This window comes from Monopterus albus, unplaced genomic scaffold (assembly GCF_001952655.1).
Source record: "Monopterus albus unplaced genomic scaffold, M_albus_1.0 scaffold12.1, whole genome shotgun sequence".
NCBI classification, from domain to species: domain Eukaryota; kingdom Metazoa; phylum Chordata; class Actinopteri; order Synbranchiformes; family Synbranchidae; genus Monopterus; species Monopterus albus.
Genome location: NW_018127892.1, coordinates 3,387,147 through 3,400,378, shown reverse-complemented (window position 1 = coordinate 3,400,378; position 13,232 = coordinate 3,387,147). Strand labels below are relative to the sequence as shown.

Below are 13,232 nucleotides of genomic sequence, written 5' to 3'. Positions count from 1 at the left end.
ATTGCATGTCTGTCCGGTGTGGTAGAAACCTGGCTCCCCCTGCCATCCACAGCATCTCCAGCACATCCACAACCTCTCCGCACCACGATCTTTGCATTGCGGGATTTGAGAACCGCACAACACACAAATACACTGACAGCAAATCATTACAGTACTCCAGTATTACATTTCAACACAATAGGCCTAGTGGATAAAAAAAAAAATACACAAACTCACCACAAACTCAGACGTGCTTAGAACAAAAACACCGTAACAACTATTCATGTTAACACATAACAAATATCAATAGGCCTAAATGTGAAACATTATAACAGAAGTAGGAGACAGGTTTCATTTTTATGGAACACCACTTGTATTTTGGAAGGACATTATTATCCTTGAGAAAAGACCCATGTAAACATAAAAGAACAAGAAGATAAATGTTTCTTGCATTTTACAAAGACATTTTACCTTTACTAGCCTACACTTTTGAAAAAAATGAAAAAGTATAAATAATTAAATTTTAAAGAAGCACAAGCTGATGGCTGATGATAGAAGACAAATGTACAAAGAGACATTTATGGACTGACCTGGTATGACTACCATATGTTATTGAGTTGATAGGTATCTGAGGAGGGATAGCTGTCTTCTCTGTAGGACATCAGATAACCAAGATGAATACTATGACAGAACATAAACACTTCTATCAACTTTTTGTTCAAGACTATAAAATAACTTTATTGTGCTGGTGTGAAGATCATATGCTCAGGCAGCATTTCAAAGAGGATCAGAATTTAAAATGTATCTGCTGACAAACTCAAGTTTGCTCTGCCTGAACAAACACATAGTTGAACTCTAAAGAACTCGTATGGTCTTTGATTCACAATTGACAAATAATTGATGACTGAAGCTGCGAAGACATGAAACCTAGTTTGGTTGTTAAATTAAAGAATGAGATGACAAAAAACAGATTATGGTTCCATCCCGTGTTAGTGTTTCATCTTCCACACATTGTTAATCTTGAGAGATGTTAGGGAAATTCAGGAAACTTTAGTATTTGCTTGGCTCTACTGTAGATTCAAAGAACTGCATTGGATGTCTAAATGAATAAAAACAAAATCTGAGCCTTATAAAAAAAGATACCTGCCTCTACTGCACTTGTACTGTAGACTACTGCCCTTTACTGAGACAGCAAACAAAATGTTTATTGCTATTACAAACCCCAAACTGAGCTCCTACCAGTAGGAGGATCTTGGCATGGTGTTACAGAATGTATAACGTCTTGGACTTACCCAGATTAGTGTTGATCCTTTAATCAATTGGCCCAAAATTCAAATTTTAGATTATAAATCGAGTCACAGCAGGGAATACAAAAACACAAACAATGCATTTGGGCCCGGTGTACACCAGAGTTTAGAGACTAGAGAGATCGTTAGATGAGAATGTTGATAGTATTCTCTTGTCTGTACACTAACTTTGCCATGCAGACAAATGGCAGATACTCCATAGACTGTATATAAAGATGGACAATGTGACAGCTCCTTAGTCTGTAAGCCACCACAAGTCAATCACCCCCTGGTGGCTGGTTGCAGTATACGTCATAACCCCCACCCCCTTCATGTTAGTGGACAGGGCATGAAAGAAAGTCACTTTCGGCTTTTCCCATTTAGGGGTCGCCACAGCAAATTGTCACACTGACGACTCGCATGTTGACATTTGGCACGTGTTTTACGCCGGATGCCCTTCCTGACACAACCCTGATTTGAACCCGGGGCGCCACGGCGAGAGCGCTGCGCCTTAACCACTAGCCTACCAGGGTCGGCGGACAGGGCATGAGCCAAACAAAAAAAAAATATTTAAATTGAGCCAAACAAAAAATTTAAAAGACATATCAAAATCAAATTTTCCCCAAAGATGATTTATATTATTTTGGGTTGATACTATAACTGGTTTGTATCTATATGGTCATTCATGTGAGAAGTTTTTTTGTTTGTTTTTACTATATAAAATATAAAAGGGGATGTATTTCAGATGATTTGATAGATTTGATTGGAGGTCTGATGCTGTGACTCCACTTTTGGTCAATATTATGCAGAATATGATTGCAAATTGTGTCACAAAAGCAAGATGGCTGTCCCTGTAGCTGTAATATTTTGGCTTCACTTGCACAGTTACAAGAAGTGGTGTCACATGGTCCATCTTTATATACAGGTTATGGTGGTTGCACAAGGCCAGCAAATAGTACAGCACATAGTACCCCACCACCACCACCAAAAGGAAAACTACAAGGTGTCATTTTTACACTTCTGTATAAGTGAGCTTTAAAGGTGTTGGTAGGTGGATTTTATTACCAGGTTAGTCATTTCTTCCCATTAGCCATCTTTATGGTAAGCTGTTTTATAGCTCCAGCTTCGTATTTAGGACACACAACAGTGGTGCCAATCCTGTCATGTAATTCTATTTTCCAATGTCAAACTCGTCCTTTAATGTTATATCTTTAAATTGTTGTACTGTATATCTCATTTTATTTTGAACATTTTGAATCTGCCTTTTTGTCAAATGCACTTAAGTAACAACTTCAAAGAGTGCAGCTTAACTACAGTAAGAAACAGATGGAGTGTGAATCTGATGACTGCATACATACCAGAGAAAAACCAAACATATTTATTGGTGTAACTAACAGTGAGTTAACCATGCACATGCTGAAGTCATCCACATCCTGATTCCAGAGCATCAAAGCATGGCTGATACAATCTTTGATGCAACAGTGGTTTGAAACCAGACATTTTATAAATATTTCTGTTTGTACTGTGTCACTGATAAACAGCTGAGAAGCATCAAGTTGTTCATTTTATCTTTAAAACATCTACACAGTACATGAAAGTCTTCTCAGAATTTATTACAAATGATGATTATTCATTCATTTGGTCGCTTATTATCCTTTGATGACAGGAGGTGAGTAATATAGCTAAAAGGGAAAATTTGTGCAAAACAAATGGGACAAAAAACAATTTTGAAAAGCACTTGCAGACCAATAAAAGATGATCTTCAGTGGTCTATAGCAACAAAGGTAAGACTTATAGTCTATATTTCAGTACTAACTCATTAAGATAATGAAAGCTTCAATAATCTGGGGGTAATCTGAAAGAGAGTCAATTATTAATCGTTAATTTACCCCTGTGATGTGTATATCCCATGGTAGCTCAAGAATTACAGAAAGAGCTAACCAACAGGACTTAAATGAAAGGCTATAAAATGAAGGCTTGTGATTTTTATTTAAAATTACACAATGTGATTATTTTTTATCTGTAAAAAAAAAGGTAAATGTGTTCACAGGTTGTCTACAACGAGACAAATAATGTAAATTAGTCATTATTATCTGAGATAGGGCCTGGACTGTGTGGGCCGTAAAGGCAGTTGAACCTTTGCCTAGATGCGACAGACAAAAGCTTCTTCTAAACACAGTCTGCTTTAAAGATGAGGTGGGGCATTTCTGATCACTCCTCACTTCCTTTCAGCGTAAGGAAATGTGCCGGACACTGTCAAAGCCAGGAATACCTTATGCAAAAGCAAACTGAAGGCAGGCTAAGCCACACATCAGCATGAGAACAAACAGTCATGCAATCCCCAGAGTGAACAATATCTGCTCCAGGGATGCTTTGCATGATGATTTCCCTTGCAGCTTCTTCATCGCCCTAAAGTGGTGTTTTGTTGTCCTCGCTTTCTGTGTTTGCATTCCATTGTTACTAGGCAAGTACAAATATCCTCCTTTATGCACAAAAACCTCAGACAGGCCTTCCACTACATTGCCTGAGCCCGGCCCTCATCAATCCATCAGCAGTGCCCCTGTTCTACACTGGGCCCCCCAAGCTCTGCTCACTACCCCCAGCCTCCTCTTTGACATAACACTGTTGTGGCTTTCCGGGCCTTTATGCTGGCTGTTGTCTGAGGCAGATTGAAGACCCATTGTGTGCGCCAGCCCCTGTCCTGAGTGGCCTGGGAGGAACCTGCTGGGCTACAAGTAGAGAGACAGGAATGCGCATATGAATGGGCTAGTGTGTGCCAGGCACCTGCTGACAGAGGGGCGTCATGCCTCTGTGAGTCTTAGTTCATCAATGTAACCATCTTGTTCAATTACACGTGCAGCAGCAGTACAGTACTGCAGGGCAGTTCTTAATGAGCGAGGTGCAAGCTCTATTGTTTTAGCTGTGAATAAATACCACCAGTTATTTTGTTCTGCTCGTCTAATGTCTGAATGCAATGAGGAATCATATTCCCATCCCATTCAGTCTGTCCGACCATATCAATGAAATATTGGACTCATAAAGCATAACTAGTTTTGTTTTTTTAAGATCTATATTATTTTTTTATTCTTTCATTTTACTTCATCAGCCATGAAGATTCAAATCCTTTGCTGTACTTAAGTACAATTTTGAGGTGTCTGTTCTTGAGTATTTTCATTTTGTCCTACTTCACTGCATTTTAGAGGCAAATATTTCACTTTTTATTTCATTACACTTATTTTATAGCTTTAGTTACAAGTACTTCTCAGAATCAGATTAATAAAATAAAATACAGTATAATCATAAGACATTACTGATCTCCAGTGGAAACTTCATAAGCCACCGAGCAGTAATTCAATTTATAGACATATAAGATGGTTAAAACTAGCTCCCCCTTTACCAACTAAAACATTAAATGTGATGTACACAATAATGCATTGGTAATTATAATCAAATAATATGATATACATTAATGTCAAATGTGCTATTGTGCATAATGAGTAGGGATATTTTTCCTTTTTAGCACTGTGATGTTAATACTTTTGTACTTTTACCTAAGTAACATTTGAATGAAAGACTTTTACTTGTAACCGAGTACTTTTATACTGTGGTAAAACTACCTTTACTTAAGTAAACAATCTGAGTACTATGAACAGCAGTCTGAGTTCTGAAGTCTGTGCAGCTGGGGAGGACAACTAAACGTGTGCACATATATGCTGGAAAAGCACACACGTCTTGGAGCATATACAGTATGTAGTAGATTTGCAGAGCAATTATGCAGATTTGACATATGATACATGATTTGTAACAACAGTCTGGTATGATGGGAAATAGATATATGATCCTAAAAGCTTCATTAATTGTCCTCTGACTCATATGGTAAAGCTTATAGGATGTTTTTCTAGCTGTGCTTTTGAGAAGATTACATCTCCATAATCAATAAAAAGAAACTTTACCATCCACCAGTCTAAAAAAAACATCTAGGAAAATAAATGTCCCCCCTCAAATATATCCACAATACACAAAAATTACTACCTGTTCCTGGGAAAATTCTTTCATAATTGTGGTCGCCAATATGGACATTTTGACATTGTCCAGATATGTTAATTGCATTTTAGTCCAAGTGTAGCTGCAAGAACCCAGACTCCATTTACATTCCTTCCGTAGCCGACATTAAAATGACTGGAAGACCTACATATAATGTGGTTGAAATAAAATGCCTTTCTAATCAGAGTAAACAAAATTAACAAATGTAATGATTACACATACAAAACCATTTATCACATGGTCATACAACTGATCAGCCTGACATTTACAACACTCACAGCGCTGATTGGCCTGGATAAGCTGAGGTGCAGCCCTCTGGACTCATGGCTTTCATCACCAGCTGACCTGGAGAGTGGGAGCCTAAGATCTGCAACATCACTTCAACCAGCAGACAACATGCTGCTTTGAAGTGGGAGTGGACATCAACTGGATTATGCAGTATCTCGTAGGAGCAGCTCCTGTAGATTTGATTACATGTGTCGTCCCATGCAACACCCACACTCCTACTGTACTTCCCTGATGCAGATGAGATAATGTGGGGGCAGTCATCCATGCCAGAATCTGGCACTCTACTTCTTAATGTGCACCCATCTGTCAGCTATTTACCTGATTACTACAGGATAACTCAGAAAGGTCCGGCTCTGCCAGGGCAACTGGGGGGCCAGAGAGTGGCACTGTGAAGGTAGATGCAGGAAAGATACGAACCAGACTACCCTTTTATCTGTGATAACAAGCATCCACATATCATTGAAACAAAGGCAATTAACATGGCTCAATGGGCTACAAGGGTCATTTGCATATTTACTGTAGTGTTGAACTACTTGCTAGGCACAAAAACAACTAATTTTACACTTTAAACATAACTCTCAAACTGGAGAAATATACAGAGGACAAACTGTTTTCACCATCCTCTCTCAGGCTAAAGTACTGTTTAAAATTAAGTCCCAAGCACTGACTGTAAATCCTCCATGCAAGATGGCACACAGACCACCTTCTATTCCTGAGGAAAATAGCATAGACCCCTGGTTTAACTTGGGCTCATTATGGTGGAAGTGGTTTCAAGGGCCAGGAAGTTTCATTGCTTTCCAAATAAATCTCATTCAAACAGAGCTGTAATCCAAATGTCTGATGCTGTGGAGTCTTCCCCAACTTACGAGAAAGCTTCTAGATCCTTAGCTCGTTGCAACTTGTGCTGAAGAAACTTATGAAAGAAGGTGGGCGATAAAGCTGCTGATTTTGTACCACCACAGACCAGTTTCTGATTGTTTCCTCACAAAAGGACAAAGCAGCAGTCAAATTCAAACCAGCTCATGAAAAAATTATCAAAAACAAGTGAGGCCCTTCAACATTCCTTCGGTTTTATTGAGTGGCACAGAGGGTTTCCATTATCTCGCTGCTAGCAAATCTGAAACATCAACTCTGATTATGCTACACAGAACCTGGCAAAGGAACAATCAGTGGGTGGGTGTGACTCCTAGTGCCAGGCAAATTACTGGTTTGGTTCAAATAGCATAATGTGAATTTTGTTTGTTGGACCATTTAGAAAACATATAGAGATATGGTCTGTGATCAGTGACAAAAGGGTTGAGTAAAACTCTATTACTGACGTGTGGCACTCAAGTCAGGTGATTCTGGTAACAGACCCTCAGCTATGCAGAAAGAGGAACATGTCAGGGAGTGTAAACAGCTCTCTAGACTTAGCTCACCAAGCTAAAATACTCCCATTCCACTCCTCCTACCTCCGACACCCCATCTCGTTGTGCTGTGTGGCGTCAGCTGCAATGAACTCCAGATGTGGCCTGGCATCCCTCCAGTCACGGCACTGGATGTGGTTTGAAGGTAGTTTGGAAACACCACCCACCAGTGGACCCAATGAAAGTCCTCAGACTGCAGCGAGAGCTAGCATTTGTGTGGACTACAGGAGCGCACAAGAAGGTGCAGTGCCACTCTGCACATCTGTTGGAGGCAGAGAGGAAAAGATATCTGCCTCTTGTATGTGCATGTGTTACTTATTGAACATGCTTTGAAGAAGTATGTGAGACAATAGTTGTAAGCATTTCCATCTGTTTCACTAGATATGGAAATATAAACTTCCTTTATTCAGCCCCAAGCTTCCATCCTTTGTTTCCTTTGCATATAAATATGGAATTAAAAAAGTACTCAGTAAAGTGTCCTGCCTTTGATAACCTAAAAAAAGGATAAGCCATCTCAGTGAGAGTGGCATGACAAAACTTAATAACTGCTAAAAGAAGATGTTTAATTTTCCTATTACAGGTCACAGTGATCCACAAAAGGTCATCAAAAAACACAGGTAAACACTTCTTAGCAAATTAAGAGTCATAGTTTCCAAGTTGGACAGCTGTGCAGTTTGAAGTCATTATTTTGCCAAAAAATATAAAGACCATAAATGAAGTTGTGGAGACATATTACTAGCAAAGTATGTAGACTGAGCATTAGGGTTCCTCAAGGCCATATCAAATTGACCAATGTGTCCAAAATAGCTAGAATTACCAGCAGTTCAGAAAAACATGATAGCAAATAACCCATAATCTGGCTAAACAGTGGCGTCCATCCATGATGCTTTACTACCAGCTGTAACAGCTACACTGACGCTTTCCTCTCTTGCTAACAGTTACTCTATTTAGCTTTTCAACAGGGTGTTAGGAGGATGGAATGAGGTCACTGTGTGTAGGCTGCCAGCTAATCTACATGGTGTACTAGAGGACAGCAAATGCTGTTTGTAGGCCGATAGCACCCCCTGCTGCCAGAGGTTTAAAAAGCCCGGTATTTGCTGTGCACTGCATATATTCAATATGTGATGACCAAGTAGCTGCGACTAGACATACCTAAACCACTTCCAAGGACTTTGCAAGATGCTCTTTTCTGACTCAAATTGTTGCAATTATTGAGGTATTTTCAGGTCTTTACTGTCTTTCAATTTATTCTAATAGCAATTTTGTGTCTGCTGCTTTCTAAAATGATATCTAATTCTGCATATGGTGAGTTTAGGTGCAGTAATTTTTAACCTTGTGTTCTGCTGAGGCTGACTTCACATTCCCATTGTCTGGTGTCTGTATGACTCAAACAATTTAAGAAAAAAAAAAACTTGGGTTTTCCAAAAATGTTTGTGGTCAATTCGATTCCAGTGACACCTCACTACTTAAAAGGGTAAATGGGAGTAATACTAAAAATAATAATAACCTTTATTTGGCCAAGTATGTTACACACACAAATAATTTGCTTCTGGTACAGAACTGAGGAAGCCATCTGTGGCGCCAACTCAACTGATGGCTCTAACCATTGGGGGTAACTTCAGTGTGTTGCTCAAGGACACTTTGACATGTGGACTGCGGGCACCGTGATTCAAACCTCCAAACCTCCGGTTGGGAGACGGCCACGGTCGCCCCACATGAACCACAGTTGCCCCACAATGCATGTGCCTTTTACTGAAGTACCCCTATAACAGGCAAACTAACTATATACAGATTTACACTGGCTAGCTAACTAAAACTACTAAAGCATTACTCATCAAAGGAGGATCCTGTATAATCTGAACCCTCAGACACATTATCTATTGATCCCGCTCAGGTTCACTGTCAGTGCCCTTTGCTTATTGTGTTAGCGACACCTCCACCCCACCTGCCTGTCTAACTTGTATGAAACAGAAATCCTCATGTCAAGCTAATTCCATAGTGAAATCATCACATTAACAAATTCCCACTTTGAGCTGCAGTAACAGACACTGGTGTTTGGCAGGTTTTAGAGGTTTCTTTATCTTAGAAGCTGTAATTATTACACAAACACTAAAACAGAAATCAAAATCATGATGATATTTATAGTATGAAGCTAGAAAAATGTTGTGTTCACCTTGTTATTTATTCAGTGGGTCTTTGTTGATGTTCAGTTGAGACAGAAGATGCCAAATATAGTAAGTCTAGGTCAAAACACTTATGACTTATGTTTTGAGCTTCTACTATTTGTCTGATCTTAGAGACTTATTATGCCCCAGATGCAGTGTGTCTGTCATCACCGAGGTGGTTTTAAGAGCTCCTGCAGATCCCCCTGCCGTGCCAGCTGATAGGGCAGCTGTAGCCTCTTGTTCACCTGGTTGCAGAGTGCTGGACAGAGCTCAAGAAGCAGCTGACACACCTTTTCATGACCCATTTCTGCAGCCTGCTCAAGATTTTAACAGAAAGTATAATGATTATCAAACTGTTTCTTTGAAATTGTTTGATTATATTTATGCGGGCATCTTTGTACCTTATGTAAAGGGGATGCACCATCATCATCACAGAATATTGGATCTGCCCTGTGGTGCAGAAGGAGTCTAACCACATCCACATGGCCGCAGTATGCTGAGCGATGGAGTGGTGTGGCACCTCCTGGTGTCTGAGGGGATGCACAGGCCCCATTCTCAAGAAGAAACTTGCATACAGCAAGGTGACCACTGCGACTTGCATAGTGCTGACACAAACCATACAAAAGCTCATAAAAATGACGCAGGAATTTAAACTGAGCACAATACAGCACTTAGAACCAAACATCTTTACAGCAGCCTCACCAGAGCAGCGTATCCAGATGAGTCTCTCAGGTTAGGGTCTGTGCCCTTCTCGACCAAGGACTTGACCCTCTCCAAGTCCCCATCCATTGCAGCAGACCAGATACCTGCAGAGAAGAATGGCACTCATACTTCAATGACAGATCACTCAAATCAGACATGAAAATAATAATTAGGCCAAGTCATTAAATGAAAGGGGAAATATGCAACACTTTTAGTTTGGAAGAGGCCTCTTCTTTCCTATTGTAACTTAGCTCCATGGTTTAACTCTGCCACTGCATGGCTGACTCATGAATGCAAACCTCGTTCAAAATCCATTTCATTCAACGTCTGGTAAACACTAGGAGATGAGACTGGATGGGAGCAACACGAGCAATGGTTGCTATCAGACGACATTGTACTAGCTGGAACAATGCAATTCAACAATATGCCGCATTTGCGTTCCGTGTTTATCTACTGGTCCACAGCATTGTGGTCCATTACCGCCAACAACAGGATTCACTTCTAAACACAAGCGCACCAAAATAAAGTTACCAAACCAATGACTGTTTAACCTAATGACAAGAAATATGTTATATTAAAAACCAGATACGGATTCTTAGTATACTAAACGAAAACACCTGGAACCACATGACGCACGAAGTCAGCGTCAGCGTGTCTACGTGACCCACTCCGACCAATCGCAGGCCCTGCAGTCAGAATGCACCCTTCATGTACTCTCTGAAATGCTCGGTTTTTCATTACAACTTTATTTGGGAAGACGAGCTGCGGATGATAATTTTGAGCTGTGGCGACATAAAAATTAGTTGCCAATGGCTGATATGAATAAATAATTTTCGGTTCCATTTAATTGTGTGCGTTATATGTTTAGAATTTAGTGATAATAAATATAATTGTATAACTATGTAATACCTCAGGTATAATGATCAGATTTTTCCAATAGCGATTGAAAGCATCTTTATAAATATAATTGTATAACTATGTAATAGCTCAGGTATAATGAACAGATTTTTCCAATAGCGAGTGAATGCATCTTATATCTCGTGTTATTGTCTGACGTAGCTAGCTAGCCAACTAGAGTCGATTAGTAGGTAGCTGGTAAAATCTAGGTTTTTGTTGAAATTATAACAAAGTATTTTAACCAAAGCACATAAAGAATGAGAAGAGTTACATTATTTGTTAACGGGAAATCTAAAAATGGCAAGGTGGGTAATATCTCAGGCTGTTTGTTGTGGGAGGTTGGGCCGCAGAATGACTGGCTTTTTCCACTGAGTACAACGTTAACTACGTTTTTGTTTATAGCAGCTGACGCTAAACTTACACCGTGATTATATTGTACGTTATTATAGTCACATGAAGTGAAGGTGAACGTTAGCCTTCGTGGCATTTTCTGAACGTAACTGTTATTTCAGCGACTATTTCAATGTGACTCATTAACCTTGTATTAGACAGGAACGACCCTGTTAGTTTCAGACTTAAATCCTCACCAACCCTCTGGTTTTGAAATCTTTTTTTTTTTAGGTTGTAGCGGTGTATGGGACCTTGTCTGACTTACTCTCAGTAGCAAGCAATAAGCTAGGAATCAGAGCCTCTTGTTTATACAATGGAAAGGGTGGTCTTATAGACGACATTACCCTTATAAGGTAAGATCACACTTTAATAATATGTTCCTAAATAATTATGAGCCTGTCATCTCATTGTGTGTCTTGTCTGTCTGTTTGTGCTTCTAACAGAGATGACGACGTGCTTTTTGTGTCAGAAGGAGATCCGTTTATTGGTGAGTGCTGTCAGGTCTCCAGCAGGAGTCTCTTCCCCACTGTAACCTAAAGTATGCACATGTTTAAAGCCACTTTTTAATATCACAGATCCTCAAAGTGAAGCCAAAGTTACATCTGGTTTGCATGGAGCACACACGGATTGGCTGACCCTTAATATTGGTGGACGTCTCTTCACTACCACCAGGTAGCAGTGCTTTTAATGCTGGGTTCAATACACACTTTACAAAAGACTTCACATCTTTATGCGTTGTATATTCATGTTTGTTTTTGTCTGCTGCTGTTTTTTAAAATTCTTTTTTCAGGAGCACCTTGGTCAGCAAGGAACCAGATAGTATGCTTGCTCACATGTTTCGAGAGAAAGGTAGGTTATGGCTACAGAGTGGATGAGCCAATGAGGAGGCATGTCATTAGTTTTATAGGACCCTTCTTTTTGAATGGGTTTTGTCAACCTGTGTGTTTGTTCCAGACGAGTGGGGCAACAAGCAGGATGAGCATGGGGCCTATCTGATCGACCGCAGCCCTGAATACTTTGAGCCAATTCTCAACTACTTGAGACATGGTCAGCTCATTATCAATGAAGGCATAAATATACGAGGTAAGCTTTGTGATGAATCCTATATCAAGCAGTCCACCTGAATCAGTTTGAGTCAACTACTCTACTTTCGGCTGTTCCTGTTAGGAATCGCCACTGCGAATCCAATTCGCATGATTAACTTTGGCATGTTTTTACACCGGGTGCCCTTCCTGACGCAACTCTCTTCATTTATCCGGGTTTGGGACTGGCACAGAAGTCACTGATGTGACACCCTCGTGCCTAGATACACTCACTCCTGGGGCAGTTTAGAGTCTCCAATCACCCTAAGCTGCATGTCTTTGGACTGCGGGAGGAAGCCCGAGCACCTGAATCAGTTTGAATAGGGTCATTAATTAAAGTTTCCTGATTAAAAATTGAAGCTAAGTTCGGATTGTCCCAAATGCCTTCCAGGTGTCCTTGAGGAGGCACGGTTCTTTGGAATTGAGCAGCTTGCTGAACAGCTGGAAGGAGCAATCAAGGTAAAATAAAGGGTGGAAGGGATGTGGTTTACATTTGATCATATCATTAATTACATCTTTCAGTGTATGCTGACTTGCCATATGCTTATTTTCAAAACAGAATTCACAGCCACCTGATGACCACTCTCCTATTTCCCGCAAGGAGTTTGTTCGTTTCCTTCTGGCAACACCCACCAAGTCTGAGCTCCGCTGTCAGGTGCAGCTGCCTGAAAATGTTTCAGTTTACCCCATCATTTCACCACATCAAGTTAATATTTGACACTATTACTTTTACTGTTATTAGGGACTTAATTTCAGTGGTGCCGATCTGTCCCGGCTTGATCTGCGCTACATCAATTTTAAAATGGCTAATCTTAGCCGCTGCAATCTGACACATGCCAACCTGTGCTGTTCCAACCTGGAGCGGGCTGATCTTTCTGGAGCCAACCTGGATGTAAGTTTCCACACTAAATGATTCATGTGCACATACAGAATCAGCAGAATGCACTCAGATGTTTCCCACTGTGGGGAAGTGAACATTCTCTTTGTCTGAGT

The 13,232-nt window shown here is 40.2% G+C and overlaps 2 protein-coding genes across 2 annotated transcripts in view; one reads left to right on the top strand and one right to left on the bottom strand.

Moving 5' to 3' along the window:
• Positions 1-9,166: 9,166 nt before the first annotated feature.
• Positions 9,167-10,500, bottom strand: ankrd39 (ankyrin repeat domain 39). Its single transcript, XM_020590533.1, has 4 exons — positions 10,170-10,500; positions 9,871-9,974; positions 9,570-9,773; positions 9,167-9,482 (listed from the first exon to the last, which is right to left on the bottom strand). The coding sequence occupies exons 1-4, from the start codon at positions 10,261-10,263 to the stop codon at positions 9,336-9,338; spliced, it is 549 nt and encodes a 182-aa protein (XP_020446189.1). The 5' UTR covers positions 10,264-10,500; the 3' UTR covers positions 9,167-9,335.
• Positions 10,501-10,902: 402 nt separating this feature from the next.
• kctd9a (potassium channel tetramerization domain containing 9a) overlaps positions 10,903-13,232 on the top strand; it is a 5,309-nt gene continuing 2,979 nt past the window's right edge. Inside the window, exons 1-9 of the mRNA XM_020590718.1 lie at positions 10,903-11,072; positions 11,389-11,510; positions 11,601-11,644; positions 11,733-11,829; positions 11,948-12,006; positions 12,112-12,240; positions 12,631-12,698; positions 12,799-12,894; positions 12,982-13,131. Of these exons, the coding sequence (XP_020446374.1) occupies positions 11,025-11,072; positions 11,389-11,510; positions 11,601-11,644; positions 11,733-11,829; positions 11,948-12,006; positions 12,112-12,240; positions 12,631-12,698; positions 12,799-12,894; positions 12,982-13,131 (813 nt within the window). The 5' untranslated portion in view covers positions 10,903-11,024. The remainder of the gene's footprint in view (positions 11,073-11,388; positions 11,511-11,600; positions 11,645-11,732; positions 11,830-11,947; positions 12,007-12,111; positions 12,241-12,630; positions 12,699-12,798; positions 12,895-12,981; positions 13,132-13,232) is intronic.